This window comes from Notolepis coatsorum (assembly GCF_963971535.1).
Source record: "Notolepis coatsorum genome assembly, chromosome: 6".
NCBI lineage: Eukaryota > Metazoa > Chordata > Actinopteri > Aulopiformes > Paralepididae > Notolepis > Notolepis coatsorum.
This window is the reverse complement of record NC_140170.1, coordinates 16,316,828-16,338,121: the sequence shown is the minus strand read 5'-3', so window position 1 is coordinate 16,338,121 and position 21,294 is coordinate 16,316,828. Positions and strand designations below refer to the sequence as shown.

The 21,294-nt window shown below is 42.9% G+C and overlaps 1 protein-coding gene across 1 annotated transcript in view; it reads right to left on the bottom strand.

Annotated features, from left to right (window-relative positions):
- The window catches only part of LOC311230476 (ras-related protein rab7-like), a gene marked incomplete at its 3' end in the record, with an annotated part of 59,344 nt that overhangs the window by 10,352 nt on the left and 27,698 nt on the right, over positions 1-21,294 (bottom strand). The window contains 3 exon segments of the mRNA XM_084316768.1: positions 1,953-2,171; positions 6,828-6,954; positions 17,325-17,387. Of these exon segments, the coding sequence (XP_084172894.1) occupies positions 1,953-2,171; positions 6,828-6,954; positions 17,325-17,377 (399 nt within the window). The 5' untranslated portion in view covers positions 17,378-17,387.

Sequence of the window (21,294 nt, the reverse complement as noted above, 5' to 3'; positions counted from 1 at the left end):
TTTACAGTGAAACCGATAGAGCACATATCAGAAAAAAGCTTATATCTTCATGAAAACGAGTCTGATTATCCTAACACTGATAACATAGATTCCTTACCTGACATCAGATGGTATCCAACTGGTATATTCCAATTCCTGATCACCATTCGAAAAAATCGATAAGTGTATAGATCTAACGTGTATACAGTAGAACTCATGATCCGCGGGGCTCAGAGCCCCCTGAATGAACTCTGGTACTCCGGCTGCATGGGTGAGAAGTGAAATGTGGACTGGAATATTTTTTTTCCCCCATCCATTTTCATTGAGTCCATTCCAAAAGGGTGATTTACCATCTGGGAGACGATAGGGGGCGCTTTTTTCACATCTGATCGCCGGCGGCCCTTGGGTAGGCTAGGGTAGGCTCGCGTGGTGCAATATGATTTCAGATCGCTAAAAAAAAATAATAATAATTCCGAGAAATCTCGTGAGTGGCTTTCAACGTAACTATCGTAAACACGAGTTTAGCCGTGAGTGGCTATCAAAGTGTTAACTAGAGATTAGGGGCGAAAGGCACGAGTCATGTTTTTCCAGATGGAGTTCTTGCATTCATTCTCACGCTCAGTTATGTCCCATAAGGTGTTCTGCTCAGTTATGTCTCACAGCGCAAACACACCAGTCGCGCACGCAGGCACTCGCGGGTTCCATGCCAGTACGCTCGCGTGGCGAAAAGTGCACCATCTGTAGTGTGGTAGTGAAAGGGTTAACCTTCTGTAGTGTGGTAGTAAAGGGTTAACCTTCTGTAGTGTGGTAGTAAAGGGTTAACCTTCTGTAGTGTGGAAGTAAAGGGTTAACCTTCTGTAGTGTGGTAGTAAAAGGGTAACCTTCTGTAGTGTGGTAGTAAAGGGTTAACCTTCTGTAGAGTGGTAGTGAAAGGTTAACCTTCTGTAGTGTGGTAGTGAAAGGGTTAACCTTCTGTAGAGTGGTAGTGAAAGGTTAACCTTCTGTAGTGTGGTAGTAAAAGGTTAACCTGTAGTGTGGTAGTGAAAGGTTAACCGTCTGTAGTGTGGTAGGAAAGGGTTAACCTTCTGTAGTGTGGTAGTGAAAGGTTAACCTTCTGTAGTGTGGTAGTGAAAGGGTTACCCTTCTGTAGTGTGGTAGTGAAAGGTTAACCGTCTGTAGTGTGGTAGTGAAAGGTTAACATTCTGTAGTGTGGTAGTGAAGGGTTAACCTTCTGTAGTGTGGTAGTGAAAGGTTAACCTTCTGTAGTGTGGTAGTGAAAGGTTAACCTTCTGTAGTGTGGTAGTGAAAGGGTTAACCTTCTGTAGTGTGGTAGTGAAAGGTTAACCTTCTGTAGTGTGGTAGTGAAAGGTTAACCTTCTGTAGTGTGGTAGTGAAAGGTTAACCTTCTGTAGTGTGGTAGTGAAAGGTTAACCGTCTGTAGTGTGGTAGTGAAAGGGTTAACCTTCTGTAGTGTGGTAGTGAAAGGTTAACCTTCTGTAGTGTGGTAGTGAAAGGTTAACCTTCTGTAGTGTGGTAGTGAAAGGTTAACCTTCTGTAGTGTGGTAGTGAAAGGTTAACCTTCTGTAGTGTGGTAGTGAAAGGTTAACCGTCTGTAGTGTGGTAGTGAAAGGGTTAACCTTCTGTAGTGTGGTAGTGAAAGGTTAACCTTCTGTAGTGTGGTAGTGAAAGGTTAACCTTCTGTAGTGTGGTAGTGAAAGGTTAACCTTCTGTAGTGTGGTAGTGAAAGGTTAACCTTCTGTAGTGTGGTAGTGAAAGGTTAACCTTCTGTAGTGTGGTAGTGAAAGGTTAACCTTCTGTAGTGTGGTAGTGAAAGGTTAACCTTCTGTAGTGTGGTAGTGAAAGGTTAACCTTCTGTAGTGTGGTAGTGAAAGGTTAACCTTCTGTAGTGTGGTAGTGAAAGGTTAACCTTCTGTAGTGTGGTAGTGAAAGGTTAACCGCGCCCGGACCCCCACCTGTCTGTTCTCCAGGTCGATCTTGTTGCCCAGCACCACGAAGGGGAAGCTCTCGGGGTCCCGGGGTCCCGCCTGGATCAGGAACTCGTCCCTCCAGCTGTCCAGGGTCTTGAAGGTTTGGGGCGACGTCACGTCGAACACCAGCACGCAGCAGTCGGCCCCGCGGTAGAACGCCACGCCCAGGGACTGGAACCTCTCCTGGCCCGCCGTGTCCCAGATCTGAGAGGGAAGGGGAGGGGGGGGGGGAGAGAGAGGGGGGGAGAGAGGGGGGGGAGAGAGAGAGATGGGGGGGGGGAGAGGGGGGGGAGAGAGAGAGGGAGGGGGAGAGAGAGGGGGAGAGAGAGAGAGGGGGGGGGGGGGAGAGAGGGGGAGAGAGAGACAGAGAGAGAGAGAGAGGGGGAGAGAGAGAGAGGGGGACAGAGAGGGAGAGAGACAGAGAGAGAGAGAGAGAGAGAGGAGAGAGAGAGAGAGAGAGAGAGAGAGAGAGAGAGAGAGAGAGAGAGAGAGAGAGAGAGAGAGAGAGAGAGAGAGAGAGAGATGTAGTGAGAGAGAGAGGGGGACAGAGAGAGAGAGGGACAGAGAGACAGACAGAGAGATGTAGAGAGTGAGGGGGACAGAGAGGGAGAGAGAGACAGAGAGAGAGGGACAGAGAGAGAGAGAGAGAGACAGAGAGAGAGACAGAGAGAGAGAGACAGAGAGATGTAGTGAGAGAGAGAGGGGGACAGAGAGAGAGAGGGACAGAGAGAACAATTAGAACATTATTGGCATAAATTAGAACGCAGTTATTTTTTCTACCTTTCTGTGAACATTTTGCAAAAATCCGCGTTGCAAACCATTCAAAATGGCGGAGCAGTTTCCATTATAAAGACATAACTGTATTTACAGTAGATTTCATTCACGGTCCTTGCTGCACGCCTCGTGATACTAAATCCAAATTGAACTCTGCCATTGGAAAGAGTAGATTTAGCCCAATCTATAAATGTGCAACTTGGCTAAAATAAGGTCATTTATAGGCCTAATATTCTATATTCTATAATAATATTTCAAATTGCATGTGTCCGGATGGCAGAATTCAGTACTGTATCAGAACAAAAACCTTCTGTTTAATCATCTTCCCTTTATTAATTTGCTTAGATTTTTTTGTACACGTGAACTCAAGAAGGTCCTGAAAGCTCAGTGGCAGTTTTTCATGTCTGGTCATTTTTAACATGGTGTTATTCACCGTCAAAGATGCAAAGAAAAATCTTAATTTATATTCTCCGATGTTTCATCACAATTTACTCAAGCCTAGTAACAGACACAATATTTCTGACACTGGGAATACATTCCCTGAGATCCATAGATGTCCCTAGATACCAAGAACATGCAAATGGACGTTGTAGAGGTGGAGCAATCTTCCATTTACTTAGGTATATATTTTTAGGCAGATTTTCAGAAAATAGGCCTCCGGGCCTAAGAGGTTATGCTAATAATGACCAGACATGGAGAACTGCCGCTGATCTCGTTCAGTACCTTCTTGAGATCATGTCTACAAAAAATCTAAGGAAATGAATAAAGGGAAGAAGATTAAACAGAAGGTTCTGTAGATACACAATACAGTACTGAATTCTCCCATCCGGACCAATGCAATTTGAAATATTATTATAGAATATAGAATAGCAGGCTTATAAATGACCTTATTATAGCCAATTCGCACATTTATATATATATATATATATATATATATATATATATATATATATATATATATATATATATATACATATATTATCTTTCAAATGGCCGAGTTCAATTATTTGGATTTAGTATCACCAGGCGTGCATAAGAACAGATAATGAAATCTACTGTAAATACATTCGCTTTTTTATTTTGATCAGGGTGCAACCGTTTTGAAACTATTTCAAATCTAATTGTTGCTACATGCTAAAAATAGGGAAGAGAAACTAACTGCGCCTCAATGTCAATAAAGTTACGTTTTGTGTTTTATTATCCTGAATAATAAGAGTTATTAAAAAAATGCATACAGAAGTATGAAGCTTGAAACCCCATAGAGGCTTTCTGGAAGTGTAGTTCAATTCCCATGGTTAAAATTTTCCAAAATGGTTGCCTCTCGCGAACTAATCCAGAATCGAGAATGAAAATCTATCCAATAACACTTTAACCTATTGGTAAACTAACATATTGATGATAATATACATTATAACTGCTGTTGTGACATGGTTATGATGTTTATACTTGAATACGTTTGACGAAAAAAACGATACTTTTGTCAAACAGTCTGGAGATATTGATTCATGACCAGCGTTTCCGTTAGCCGGTAATTACCGGTATTTGACTGGCAAAATCTGTTGAAGTCCGACAAATTTAATCTCTCCGGTCATAGTGTCCGGTGAAAATAGTTCCCTCTGGGCACAGTTTGATTATTTGAATTGTATTTGGATGGGCTGGAGTTGGGTGGCCTATGCGATGAACGAAACAATCATTGCGTTTGTTGTCGTTGCTTCGCCAAGCAGCCGGTCTGGTAATGACGACGCTGTGTCAGTGAGAGCTTGCTGCTGGATTTGCGGAAGGCATGCAGCTGCAGACCCACAGAACCCACCAGCTTTGCTGGCACAGTGCGGTCCCCAGACCTGGAAAGCTGCTCTGCGGGTCTGCAGCTGGATGCTTCTTGCAAACTAACTGCGGCCGGCTCGCGCTGATATATCAGCTGCCAGCTCGCTGACACAGGATGTCATTGACCGGCTGCTTGGTGAAGCAACGACAAATGTAATGATTGTTTCGTTCATCGCATAGGCTATTTAATTTTAGCCTATTTTAATACAATTCAAATAATCAAATTGTGCTTAGAGGGAATTATTTTCACCGGACATTATGAGCAGCAGCACCAAGTCGTTGGGAGGTGGAGATATACATCACGGCGCAAACCCACGATAATGTTGCCGTCTCTCTGCCAAATTTCTCAGTTCTTCGCTTGATATAATTAATACAAATGTCCAATATAACGGAATTCGTTAGCTCATAAAAATGTGATTATAACAGACTGCTGTTTATTAAGGTCGGGCAGACTGCCCACCGACACCTCAAGTCGGCAGCAGCACGCAGTCTCGAGGGACTTATTTTATTTGGAATATATTAATGACTGTATATACGCAAAAGTAGTCTAGTTTTAAGTTAAAATATTATAAATGCCTTGATGATGTCATTCTTTATATAGGCCTATCAATTGTTTTTAAGCTCAATAAACTCTGACCGGAATTTATCCCATTTGTCCGGTAGATTGAAATCTACCGGACACTCAGACCTGCAAAAAAAATTCTAATGGAAACCCTGTTCATGACATGATGTAATTTGCGGTCCGCCGATGGACTGCACGGGTGTAAGAGGTTAAGACAATATATATATTGCCTGTCGATGGCCCTTTCAGGCGACAAAATCCATTCAGCGGTTCTCGAGTTACATGCCAATATGTGAGGTATGCGCCAAAGTACACGGCAGAGCTTTTTATTTTTATTATTATTACCACCCCCAACTTCCGGGGCTCTAGCTCTGTCAATCATTTGGCGACCTCAAAAATTATTGGACAGGGTTGGGAACAGGAATCAGTGATCTAGGTGAAAAGTCACGAGCGAAAACAGGAAGAGAAAAAAAACACAGAATGAATTGAAGTTAATGAGGAAATGGTTTACTGGAGATCTTTTTTCTTTCTCCACAGTTGACCAAAATCGCTCGTCACCAATGCAAGAGACTCCGGTATCGAATCCCAGTCTCAGCATTGCCTTCGACTTGGGCCAGCCGTCGTACTGGCTCATTTGGCAGAGTCAGCGGTTGGAAGTCAATGGGTGGGGATTGGACGTTGTGGACAGCGACTCCTACAGGTCGGTTGGGTGACGCCTGCACAGCAGATACAGGAAGTATCGGGGGCAGCGTGAGCTTCCCACACGTTACACCTCGCCACTGAGAGTCCGCGCTGTTTGGTGAAAAGATGCGACAGGCTGCCTCCTCATGTACCGGAGGGGATACGTGATGCAAGGCTTCTATCCTCACTACAACCGACCAGTGGGGGGCATAGTCTAGCAACGTTCAAGACAGGGGAGGGGAGAATTGGCAATACGAAATTGGGATGGGAGAAAAATAGAAAAATCGGGAGAAAAAGTGGATACAATTTCTTTAAGAAAAACGTGAGTAACAAGAATTTTTTATTTTTTATAGAAATAAATAAAAAAATAAAAAAATATTATTAGATTAGATATGTTTTTCTATTCATTCTGTTTAAACCAATGGGGTTTTTCTTCACAGTTGCAGATACAGATTAGGCTACACTAATATTATAGTATTAAAAGAAAATGATGAGTTATATTCATTAAATAAAGTTGATTTAATTGATTTAGTTGGGCTGGGGCTTCTCCCTGGGCTGGGTCTGGGGCTGGAAAGTTGATTTAATAAAAGAAAAAATACTAATTTAATCAGATTAATCACTTTATTCAAATTGAGGATTTAGTTTGAGTAAAATGAAAAAGAAATATTAAAATTGTAAATAAAAAAAGAAGTTTGAATCCCAAAAACAGGCTTCGGGGAAACATTTATTATATTATATATTATTATATTATATTTATTACATTATATATATATTTATTTTTAATAAATAAATATCGATACTTGGCGTCCCTGTATCGATACAGTATCGCCACGCAAAGTATAGCGATACTACTACGTATCGATATTTCCCCCACCACTAGACATTAGTATCCATCTTCTCGTCTGACTCTGGAGAATTCGGCATGTTCCCTTTAACGGGCCATCGACACCGACATGCTACATCCCTCTCTACCGTAACCATGGCAGCAGCAGCGGTGGACCCGTGGGAAGTCGCCGTACCTGCATGGTCACCAGCCGGTCGTCCACCATCACCTCCTTGGTCAGGAAGTCGGCTCCGATTGTGGCTTTGTACTGGTTACTGAACTTCTTGTTGACATACTGGTTCATCAGGGAGGTCTTTCCAACACTGAGAGAGTGGAGAGCAGACGGATCACAGAGAGTGGAGAACAGATGGATCACAGAGAGACAGAACAGATGGATCACAGACAGACAGAACAGATGGATCACAGACAGACAGAACAGATGGATCACAGAGAGACAGAACAGATGGATCACAGACAGACAGACAGAACAGATGGAACACAGAGAGACAGAACAGATGGAACACAGAGAGACAGAACAGATGGATCACAGAGAGACAGAACAGAAGGAACACAGAGAGACAGAACAGATGGAACACAGACAGACAGAACAGATGGATCACAGACAGACAGACAGAACAGATGGAACACAGAGAGACAGAACAGATGGATCACAGACAGACAGACAGAACAGATGGATCACAGACAGACAGAACAGATGGATCACAGACAGACAGAACATATGGATCACAGAGAGACAGAACAGATGGAACACAGACAGACAGAACAGATGGATCACAGAGAGACAGAACAGATGGATCACAGACAGACAGAACAGATGGAACACAGACAGACAGAACAGATGGAACACAGAGAGACAGAACAGATGGAACACAGAGAGACAGAACAGATGGAACACAGACAGACAGAACATATGGAACACAGAGAGACAGAACAGATGGAACACAGACAGACAGAACAGATGGATCACAGAGAGACAGAACAGATGGATCACAGAGAGACAGAACAGATGGAACACAGAGAGACAGACAGAACAGATGGATCACAGACAGACAGAACAGATGGAACACAGACAGACAGAACAGATGGAACACAGAGAGACAGAACAGATGGATCACAGAGAGACAGAACAGATGGAACACAGACAGACAGAACAGATGGATCACAGAGAGACAGAACAGATGGAAGACAGACAGACAGAACAGATGGAACACAGAGAGACAGAACAGATGGAACACAGAGAGACAGAACAGATGGATCACAGAGAGACAGAACAGATGGAACACAGAGAGACAGAACAGATGGAAGACAGACAGACAGAACAGATGGAACACAGAGACAGAACAGATGGAACACAGAGAGACAGAACAGATGGATCACAGAGAGACAGAACAGATGGAACACAGACAGACAGAACAGATGGAACACAGACAGACAGAACAGATGGAACACAGACAGACAGAACATATGGAACACAGACAGACAAAACAGATGGAACACAAGAGAGACAGACAGATGGAACACAGACAGACAGAACAGATGGAACACAGAGAGACAGACAGATGGAACACAGAGAGACAGAACATATGGAACACAGAGAGACAGAACAGATGGATCACAGAGAGACAGAACAGATGGAACACAGACAGACAGAACAGATGGAACACAGACAGACAGACAGATGGAACACAGACAGACAGAACAGATGGACCACAGAGAGACAGAACAGATGGAACACAGACAGACAGAACAGATGGAACACAGACAGACAGAACAGATGGAACACAGAGAGACAGAACAGATGGAACACAGAGACAGAACAGATGGATCACAGAGAGACAGAACAGATGGAACACAGACAGACAGAACAGATGGAACACAGACAGACAGAACAGATGGAACACAGAGAGACAGAACAGATGGAACACAGCGAGGCAGAACAGATGGATCACAGACAGACAGAACAGATGGAACACAGACAGACAGAACAGATGGATCACAGACAGACAGACAGAACAGATGGATCACAGACAGACAGAACAGATGGATCACAGACAGACAGAACAGATGGAAGACAAACAGACAGAACAGATGGAACACAGACAGAGAGACAGAACAGATGGATCACAGACAGACAGAACAGATGGATCACAGAGAGCCAGAACAGATGGAACACAGAGAAACAGAACAGATGGATCACAGACAGACAGACAGAACAGATGGAACACAGAGAGACAGAACAGATGGAACACAGAGAGACAGAACAGATGGATCACAGAGAGACAGACCAGATGGAACACAGATAGACAGAACAGATGGATCACAGAGAGACAGAACAGATGGATCACAGAGAGACAGAACAGATGGAACACAGACAGAACAGATGGATCACAGACAGACAGAACAGATGGAACACAGAGAGACAGAACAGATGGAACACAGAGAGACAGAACAGATGGATCACAGAGAGACAGAACAGATGGAACACAGAGAGACAGAACAGATGGAAGACAGACAGACAGAACAGATGGAACACAGAGAGACAGAACAGATGGAACACAGAGAGACAGAACAGATGGATCACAGACAGACAGAACAGATGGAACACAGACAGACAGAACATATGGATCACAGACAGACAGACAAAACAGATGGAACACAAGAGAGACAGACAGATGGAACACAGACAGACAGAACAGATGGAACACAGAGAGACAGACAGATGGAACACAGAGAGACAGAACAGATGGATCACAGACAGACAGACAGATGGAACACAGACAGACAGAACAGATGGAACACAGAGAGACAGAACAGATGGATCACAGAGAGACAGAACAGATGGAACACAGACAGACAGAACAGATGGAACACAGACAGACAGACAGATGGAACACAGACAGACAGAACAGATGGAACACAGAGAGACAGAACAGATGGAACACAGACAGACAGAACAGATGGAACACAGACAGACAGAACAGATGGAACACAGAGAGACAGAACAGATGGAACACAGAGACAGAACAGATGGATCACAGAGAGACAGAACAGATGGAACACAGAACAGATGGAACACAGACAGACAGAACAGATGGAACACAGAGAGACAGAACAGATGGAACACAGAGAGACAGAACAGATGGATCACAGACAGACAGAACAGATGGAACACAGAGAGACAGAACAGATGGATCACAGACAGACAGAACAGATGGAACACAGACAGACAGAACAGATGGATCACAGACAGACAGACAGAACAGATGGATCACAGACAGACAGAACAGATGGAAGACAGACAGAACAGATGGAAGACAGACAGAGAGACAGAACAGATGGATCACAGACAGACAGAACAGATGGATCACAGAGAGACAGAACAGATGGAACACAGAGAGACAGAACAGATGGATCACAGAGAGACAGAACAGATGGAACACAGACAGACAGAACAGATGGAACACAGACAGACAGAACAGATGGAACACAGACAGACAGAACATATGGAACACAGACAGACAAAACAGATGGAACACAAGAGAGACAGACAGATGGAACACAGACAGACAGAACAGATGGAACACAGAGAGACAGACAGATGGAACACAGAGAGACAGAACATATGGAACACAGAGAGACAGAACAGATGGATCACAGAGAGACAGAACAGATGGAACACAGACAGACAGAACAGATGGAACACAGACAGACAGACAGATGGAACACAGACAGACAGAACAGATGGACCACAGAGAGACAGAACAGATGGAACACAGACAGACAGAACAGATGGAACACAGACAGACAGAACAGATGGAACACAGAGAGACAGAACAGATGGAACACAGAGACAGAACAGATGGATCACAGAGAGACAGAACAGATGGAACACAGACAGACAGAACAGATGGAACACAGACAGACAGAACAGATGGAACACAGATAGACAGAACAGATGGAACACAGCGAGGCAGAACAGATGGATCACAGACAGACAGAACAGATGGAACACAGACAGACAGAACAGATGGATCACAGACAGACAGACAGAACAGATGGATCACAGACAGACAGAACAGATGGATCACAGACAGACAGAACAGATGGAAGACAGACAGACAGAACAGATGGAACACAGACAGAGAGACAGAACAGATGGATCACAGACAGACAGAACAGATGGATCACAGAGAGACAGAACAGATGGAACACAGAGAAACAGAACAGATGGATCACAGACAGACAGACAGAACAGATGGAACACAGAGAGACAGACAGATGGAACACAGAGAGACAGAACAGATGGATCACAGACAGACAGACAGATGGAACACAGACAGACAGAACAGATGGAACACAGAGAGACAGAACAGATGGATCACAGTGAGACAGAACAGATGGAACACAGACAGACAGAACAGATGGAACACAGACAGACAGACAGATGGAACACAGACAGACAGAACAGATGGAACACAGAGAGACAGAACAGATGGAACACAGACAGACAGAACAGATGGAACACAGACAGACAGAACAGATGGAACACAGAGAGACAGAACAGATGGAACACAGAGACAGAACAGATGGATCACAGAGAGACAGAACAGATGGAACACAGACAGACAGAACAGATGGAACACAGACAGACAGAACAGATGGAACACAGAGAGACAGAACAGATGGAACACAGAGAGACAGAACAGATGGATCACAGACAGACAGAACAGATGGAACACAGAGAGACAGAACAGATGGATCACAGACAGACAGAACAGATGGAACACAGACAGACAGAACAGATGGATCACAGACAGACAGACAGAACAGATGGATCACAGACAGACAGAACAGATGGATCACAGACAGACAGAACAGATGGAAGACAGACAGACAGAACAGATGGAACACAGACAGAGAGACAGAACAGATGGATCACAGACAGACAGAACAGATGGATCACAGAGAGACAGAACAGATGGAACACAGAGAAACAGAACAGATGGATCACAGACAGACAGACAGAACAGATGGAACACAGAGAGACAGAACAGATGGAACACAGAGAGACAGAACAGATGGATCACAGAGAGACAGACCAGATGGAACACAGATAGACAGAACAGATGGATCACAGAGAGACAGAACAGATGGATCACAGAGAGACAGAACAGATGGAACACAGACAGAACAGATGGATCACAGACAGACAGAACAGATGGAACACAGACAGACAGAACAGATGGATCACAGAGAGACAGAACAGATGGAACACAGACAGACAGAACAGATGGAACACAGACAGACAGAGCAGACGGATCACAGACAGACAGAACAGATGGATCACAGAGAGACAGAACAGATGGATCACAGACAGACAGAACAGATGGAACACAGACAGACAGAACAGATGGAACACAGAGAGACAGAACAGATGGAACACAGAGAGACAGAACAGATGGATCACAGACAGACAGAACAGATGGAACACAGACAGACAGAACAGATGGAACACAGACAGACAGAACAGATGGAACACAGAGAGACAGAACAGATGGATCACAGACAGACAGAACAGATGGAACACAGACAGAACAGATGGAACACAGACAGACAGAACAGATGGAAGACAGACAGACAGAACAGATGGATCACAGACAGACAGAACAGATGGAACACAGAGAGACAAAACAGATGGAACACAGACAGACAGAACAGATGGAACACAGACAGAACAGATGGATCACAGACAGACAGAACAGATGGAAGACAGACAGACAGAACAGATGGAACACAGACAGACAGAGCAGACGGATCACAGACAGACAGAACAGATGGATCACAGAGAGACAGAACAGATGGATCACAGACAGACAGAACAGATGGAACACAGAGAGACAGAACAGATGGATCACAGAGAGACAGAACAGACGGATCACAGACAGACAGAACAGATGGAACACAGAGAGACAGAACAGATGGAACACAGACAGACAGAACAGATGGAACACACAGGGTTAACCCTTTCACTGCGACAATACAGAAGGTTAACCCTTTCACTGCCACACGCCAAAGTGTTAACCCTTTCCCAACCACACTACAGAGGGTTAACCCTTTCCCAACCACACTACAGATGGTTAACCGCCTGTAGCGTGGTAGTGAAAGGGTTAAAAGGCGGTACAGGTGGAGCGATATAGCTGCAATTCAATAGGAGACATCTAAATGGTGCATTTATATATAATAGCGTTCATCCAAAGCGCTTTACAATTTTGTTCCTCACATTTTACCCGTTCATTCACACACCGACGGCGGAGGCGACCATGCAAGGTGCCAACCTGCTCATCGGGAGCAGTTAGGGGTTTAAGTGTCTTGCTCAAGGACACTTCGACACACTGCCCGGGAGAAGCGGGAATCAAACCAGCAACCTCCGAATGACCAGACTGCTCTACCTCCCGAGCCACTGTCGCCCCTACATGTATTCAATACGTTACTCTCATCAAGGTTGGATGACCTTCTCTTGAAAATCCGCGCGGACTCTTGAGCTTTCATAGTCGAGCAGATCTCAGCGGACCAATTTCCTACATGTCACGCCAGTTTACACAATTGTCCCCACGCTGTTCAACTTCTGTCATGTCGTCGTCATCCGATGTCAAAATAAAGAGTATGTTATCTCCGTTTCCAATATTTCGATAATAAAACGGGCAGTTTTACGCACTTGAATAACAGGTATATAGGCTTGAGGTGACAGCGCGTGGTGCTGAAATGACAAACACGCATTGCATGAAATAAAAGCACCAGTTTTATTTCAAAATATTGGAAACGGAGATAACATTCTATGTTATCTCCGTTTCCAATATTTCGAAATAAAACTGGCAATTTTACACACTTCATTTAGAAAAGCCATTCAAACATCTCTCTTGGCACGGAGCGAGTGGTCAGAGTAAAATGCAGATCGGCGTCACATTAAATGCAGTTCGATGTCAACCAAAACGCAGAGCAGCGTTTTGTGTGACACCAAGTCAGCGGCGCGGATGTCCGCGCCTCAGAAAATAGTAGCTTCGCACCTGTGGGTCTGCTGTCCGCTGAGATCAAAGCTCAAGAGTCCGCGCGGACCTCCGCGGAGTCTGCTCTGTGTACAGTCTGCTCGACTATGGGAGCGCCTTTACTCTGCTGAACGGTGAAAGGCTCTCTTCATATTAGACTGTACAGTAATGGAAGGTAGGGCTGGGCGATATGGCCAAAAATGTTATCACGATATATCACGATAACATTTTTCATATCGTTCGATATCGATATTTAGTATTAAAAAAATGATTTTATTGTTTTATTATTATTATTTAAACAACAAGTGTATGTTTATTTTGCAGCAATTCTTTGTTGTTGCCGCCATCTTTAGTGTTACATCCCCTCACACTCCAGTTCTCAGGCTGCAGCTGGTTTGAAAGCGAAAGTAAACCGGCTTCTCTGCTGGCTGTGGCTCCAGGGGAGTTGAACAGTTATGGCTCTGCTAGTTTATTTTCTATCTTTTGGCGCTTTTTTTTGTGTACAGACGGTTTCAAACTGTATTCTAAATTAGAAAGCAAACAAAATAAATGGACAAGAGACAAATAAATCTCAATTTGGCCAGTATTGTCATTTGGACAAGCAAAGCCATTACTTTAAGTTGCAGGCAAGAAAGACAAGTCTGTCCACGGTCTCTGTTTTTTTTTTTTTTTTTTTTTTACTTTATTTTTTAGCGTTTATCGCTTTTCTGGTCAAGCATGACCGACAGTTGTAGAGTGAAACGGGAGGGAGAACAGGGGAAGACATTCGGCAAATGACGGCGGGTCCGGGAATCGAACTCGGAGTCAACCAGAACCGTGACGCAGCACAGCTCCTCCCGACGCAGAAATGGCGCCGAGATACGCGGTGAGCTACTGGAGCCCCCCTACGGTCTCTGGTTTTAACACATTGTCTGCCAGGCATTGTGCCCATCCTTATGCCCAGTCTACCAGTGCTGTAACCCTATGGAGATGTTTACCTTCTTTGCAGGGCTATAACTTTTTTATATTATAGGTATATCGACATTACTATGGCCCATTCAACATCGGGTATCTATAGTTCCGGATGTGGGAACGTTATATTTTTTTATTCATACATTGTCGTGTTAATACCGTCGAGAGGGTGTTCCAGTAGCACACCATGTTACCGCGCTGCGTCGCGGGACTCCGTGCTGCGTCACGGATCTGGTTGACTCCGAGTTCGATTCCCGGACTCGCCGTCATTTGCCGAATGTCTCCCCCTGCTCTCTCTCCCGTTCACCCTACAACTGTCGGTCATGCTTGACCAGAAAAGCGATAAACGCTAAAAAATAAAGTTTAAAAAAAAAAAAAAAAAAAACGTCGAGAATATAAGTATGTTTTTAAGGTTTTCTGCAGTAATTCCTAAAACGCGAGTTATAGGCCCTGACGCATATGATAGATTATCGATTGGCGTTTATTTCCTATACACGCTATATTAAAAAATTCAAATGTATATGATCGGTATACATTATGCTTCAACATGCGTGAAGGAAAGGGGGGGGGTCGTTTATAATTCCTTGATCGTCAGTAGCATCTTTTTTTACTATGGGTTGATACGTTGATCAGATGGATTGCCGTGAAATGAATAAACAATCGGGCTGAAAATAACGTTAGATTCCTCTACCGTTCCTCTTACCGTTCGCAGATGAGACTGGAGGAAAAATATTCCAATTATTTTATGTCAATCTGCTAGATCAATTTCCCGTTTGTATGACGCACTAAACGCCGAAATCATATTGATTATTGCGTTTCGAAAGCGATCCCAATGCACTCGAGTGTGTATCTAGATCCACGCTACAAGATATTACTGCCAGAGGAATTTCCTCGATGCACCGAGCGCCACTTCCGGTTTGGCTTGGACTGTAACTCGCCCGACATCCACCAGGCGGTGGTATTGAGGCGTTGCAATATCAGACAGGGTCCAGCTGCAGTCCCGGAGGGAGGCTGGATGAATTATGAATGCCATGGAGAAAAAAAAAGAAATATTGATCCCAAAAACGAGTTAACTCGTTTCTGGCGCACAACACATGGCGGGCAATAACGAGTATACTCGTTTTTGGTGTCCAATGTGTTAAAGCTGCCCTGTTGCGGGTCACAATACAAATAACAAAAACAAAAAACAATTTTTTTTATTATCGATATTCCTTTTATTATCGATTATTAAAATAGATTGCGATAATTATCGTTATGGTTTCATCGCCCAGCAGCCCTAATGGAAGGCGTGCTGCCGTATGGAGGTAAAGGTTCCGCCTTCTCTGCTCATCTCCAGTTGTTTCCCCAAACTGGGTTTATCCACGGTGTCTGAATAAATACAGGTTTCCTGTCATCATCATCATCCTCCTCTGAGCTCAGCGAGCCTCTTCCAACATGATTTATAATCACAATTATTAGCCTAATTAAAGCCTGTTCGTGTCCCGTTAGTGTCCACACTGCAGGCAGCTCTGCTTAACCCTTTCACTGCCACACTACAGAAGGGTAACCCTTTACCATCACACTACTGACGGTAGCCGTCTGTAGTGTGATGGTAAAGGGTTACCCTTCTGTAGTGTGGCAGTGAAAGGGTTAACCGGCTGTCGTGTGGCAGTGAAAGGGTTATAAGTAATACTCCAGTGTCCCATCAATCCTTTCCCCCGAACACCCGCCCCTTGTGGCTTGATTTCATGCCCGATGATGATGACACACGGAAGGGAGAAAACACTGATATGAACTAACAGAAATATGCTGTTGTTGTAGCCCTATATCAATATAGGCTGCTACAACTCTTAACATAATTAATATACCACCAAATAAAGCAGACGGGTTGAGAACCCATAGGTTTATACTAGGGCTGTCCCCGACTAAGGATTTTGCCGATAGTCTGCAAATGATACAATATATATATATATTAGGGATGTCCGATATTATCGGCCTACCGATATTATCCGCCGATATTGGCATTAAAATGTGATATCGGAAAATATCGGTATCGGTTTTCAAATTTTTTTAATTTTTCTTTATTTTTTTTCTACATTTCTATAACCTTTATTTAGCCAGGCAAGCAAGTAAGAACAAATTCTGATTTTATTTATTGTCAAAAGTATGCATAATGTTGTGTTAATTCCACAACAAGACATATGTAATGTTAATTACCTGAAATGATTCCCTTTTTGGGGGGGGGGGGGGGGGGGGGGGGGAACCCTGCATATATCGGTATCGGTTGATATCAGTTGATATCGGTATCGGAAATTAAGAATTGGACAATATCGGTATATCGGTAAAAAAGCCAATATCGAGCATCCCTAATATATATATATATATATATATATATATATATATATATATATATATATTTTTTTTTTTATCATTCCATTTGGCTGTGGGGGTGCTTGATGTCTGAAGGAGTCAACTGAAGGCTTCTTGTCCTCTGCGGAAGCATGCTATTGGTCCACTGATGGATACAAGCATGGTGCGGCGCTGCTCTGTGACTTACCCAGAATCCCCTGTGACTTACCCAGAATCCCCCAGAAAGATGACTTACCCAGAATCCCCTCTGTGACTTACCCAGAATCCCCTGTGACTTACCCAGAATCCCCCAGAAAGATGACTTACCCAGAATCCCCTCTGTGACTTACCCAGAATCCCCCAGAATGATGACCTTCAGCAGCACTTTCTTCCTGGACGTCATCTCGTCGGCGCTGCGGGAGAGACACACAACACAGTGTCAGGGATGTTCATTTCTTTGATGGCTCAAACGTAGAGCCCATATGAAATCCGTTTAGTTTTTTTCCAAATTCCATAATTTTTTTTCCAAAATTCCGTTTTTTTCCGTTTTAATATTTCAGAATTCTGTATTTTGCTTTGTACGCGCATTTTACGGTAAGAAATAGTGTCTAATAAGTGGGAATGAATAAATGTCGGTTTTAACGCCTGACCAGCTGACCGAAATGCTCGAGTCAGTGCACCAGAAGCTTGACAAGTACAAATTGGACATCGAGCTGCACAAGAGAGCTAAGAGGAGAAGAGACGAGCAAGACTACGCAACGCAAATGGTGTACCCATGGCTCCATCATCCCCACTCCAGGAACCGTAGGCAGAATTGGCAGCCTAGAGATAAACAACGGCATTCTGATTCTTCCTCCACAGCGGCGAGCTCAGACGAGACGCCCTCTCAAGGCAGATACCCTCTTCGAAGCCAGTCTAATTTTCGCGGAGAGCAGGACGCTCCTCTCCCTCCCAGACCGGCGAGGGATCCCGCAGGAAGACGAGGAGGAGCCAGAGAAAGTAATCCACGGTTCCGGTGATAAACATTGATTCTAATATATTAAACATTTCTGACGCACATTTGAGCGACCCACATCACAATATCCTTTCTAAAGGTTTATCGTTTGTCCCGGCTCGGAAGGCGGACTCCTTTACTACCAAAGTGGAGTTATTTAAGTTTTTTAGAAACATTAAGTTAAAACCATTTTATGACGCCCTCTCTTTTTTCTTTCTTTTTTTGTTCTTTTTTTTCTGTTAAATATTTTTTTTTTCTTTTGCTAAATTTATTTTTCTATTTATTTTTTCGTTTCTTAACCTACAAAAAATCCTAAAAAAGATTGTAAAAATCCCTCCCCTCTGGGTTGTTTATGAGGCGTACTCGGATTATACAGCTTATTTTGATTACGCTGAATACTTTGAAAACAAATTGAATAAGAGGGAAGAGCCTGAGTAACAAATGTCATTGACTATGTGAATCAAGTATATTATACTGTATGATTAATGCAATGTGATGTTCATTATGACACAAAATAAAAGAAAGTAAAAAAAAAAAAAAAGCATTTTATGCCAGAGGGTTTGATAAGAGAACTCAATATGTTGCTAATGAAAATGTGCCTATAAGCGATGATGTTGATGAAAGGCCAGAAACAGAGCCCGATATCCTTTGTTCTAAAAGAAAGGTATTTAAACCACGCAGCGTGTTTACCCCTCATCTCAACCCACCCTCAGTGGAGACATTCTGCAGATTGGTACAAAATGATGTCCTTAAATTATGTGAAACCAGTCACAAAGCCCATCTTTACCCTAATTTATTAGAATCAGAGTCAGCAGCACTTAAGGATCTCATGAAGAACGATGATTTAATTTTTAGGAAAGCCGATAAAGGTTCTGGAATCGTGCTCCAAAATAAGAGTTCGTATGTATCCGAGATCAATAGACAATTGAACGATATTGAGGTTTATACCCTTTTAAATACAGACCCAGTATTTAAATTTTCCACGGAAATTAAAACAACCCTTAAAAGCCTTAGATTGGCAGAGGTGATTACAGAAAATGAATTTAAGTTTATGTTCGTAGAGTACCCGGTTACGCCAATTATTTATACTTTACCGAAGATCCATAAGGATCTGGTTAACCCTCCTGGTCGACCGATTGTCTCTGGTATAGGTTCTGCTACAGAAAAAATCTCGCAATTTGTTGACTCACATATTAAGGATTTGGCCTCTTCTCAACGTGGTTATTTAAAAGACACTACTACTTTTTTGAGCAAACTATCGACCTGCAATATTAGTCCCTCTGACTATTTAGTTACCATAGATGTAGTCAGTCTATACCCCAGCATTCCACATGCTGACGCGCTAGACGCACTGAGTTTTTATCTAAACTCGAGAGAGGAATTACTCCCCTCCACAGAAGCGCTAGTTAATCTAGCCGACCTAGTTCTAACTCGGAATTATTTAGATTCCAAGATAAATACTACTTGCAAAACAGAGGCCTCAGCATGGGCTCCCCAGCCGCTGTGAACCTAGCCAATCTGTACATGTCCAAGTATGAGTCTGATCACATTTTTAATAATAACCCGTTTGAGAAATTCGTCAAATCCTATATGCGATATATCGATGATATGTTCTTTATTTGGTCTGGTACATCGTCTGATCTTGATGCCTTCCTTGAGTACCTGAACACCTGCAGAGAAACTATAAAGTTTACATTAAAGTTTGATATGCATATTTTACCTTTCCTAGATGTTTTGATCAAGAAAGCCCCTGATGGTATCTCATTACATACAGAGGTCTTCAAAAAGGAGACAGACCGTAACTCGTTCTTACATTATTCCAGTTACCACCTCTGCCTTGAAAAATAGTCTACCTTTCAGCCAAATACTCCGTTATAGGAGAATTTGTGACACTGAAGATAGATTTACTGCACAAGCAGAAGTTCTAAGAAGCAGTTTTCATGAGAGAGGCTATAGTGTCGATTTGACACGTAAAGCCCTGAATAAAACCAATCTGATCGATAGGGCCATGTGGTTTATCCCAAAAAGAAAAAAGAAAACACAGACAAAGTATCCATTACGAGAGGCATACGGAGCATCGTCAATAAATATTGGCATATTCTACAGTCAGATCCAATAATAGGGACAGCGTTTCAACATTCGCCTAATTACTTTTATAAAAGACAAGCGAATTTATCTAACCTATTAGTTAAAACCGACTTGCCCGTAAGGAAACCTACACATTTTTGTCGAATATCCCTGATGGAAATTTTCCTTGTCAAGCCTGTGTACAGTGTCAAGGCATGATCAAAGAGACATTTTACTCGCACCCGAAACGAACAAAAAAATACCTGTTAAGGGCGTATCACGTGTAATTCATCCAATCTTGTGTATCTGCTAAAATGCCCGTGTGATTTTTCTTATGTGGGGAAGACAACCAGACCCTTTAAAACAAGAATCAGTGAACATTCAGTGAGAAATTCAGATATAAAGTCGTCAGTAGCTAGACATTTTTCCAGGTGTAAACATACCGTTAACGATCTCAGATATATGGGACTTGAGTTAGTCCACAGGCCCGCGAGAGGGGAGACAGACACAAGTTACTATTGCAACGGAATGTTATTATATTCACCTGTTTAATTGCATAGAACCTAGAGGAATGAATGAAGAGAACGTGTTAACCTGTTTCCTTTAAGTACCTTTTACCTATAAGATTATGGTTTAATCCAAGTGGTTGTTTCATGCAAGAGGTATGTTATCCTATGATGCTTAATAGAAAAAAGAAAAAAGTATGTAAATAAGTAAAGGGGCTCAATTAGCCCTATAAACTATGGGCATGTTACATAGCAAGTTTCTTGGTAATGTAATGTAATTTTGCTTTTGCTTTTGTTTTTTATATATGTTGTATATTTGTATAATTTGTATTTACTAACAGACTCTATTTTGATGGTCTTTCCTTTGGTCATTGAGGACCAATAGATTCAGGCACACCTGCGCCTGAAAATGGGGACCCTGATGTAAACAAGACGAAAGTCTTTCTCTGGTCTGCATCCCCTTAACAATTGTGTGTATTGAGCCATACTGTATTGTACCCATTCTGCAATCTGTTAATAAAACGTTCATTCAATCAATCAATCAATCTGCACAGATTCATCCTCTGAGTCATCACCTAATCACCGCTTTTCAAAATTGCTTTCTTTTTGGGACAATATAAAAAATCCATCTACACGGTCCGTGAATGCGTTTTCCTACACGGGGCAAGAGACTGGCAGCAACATTAGTTAGCCGCAACAAATCTTGTGTGTGTAGTAGCACACTGCAGTGCCAACTGGCCAATCGCAGTTGAA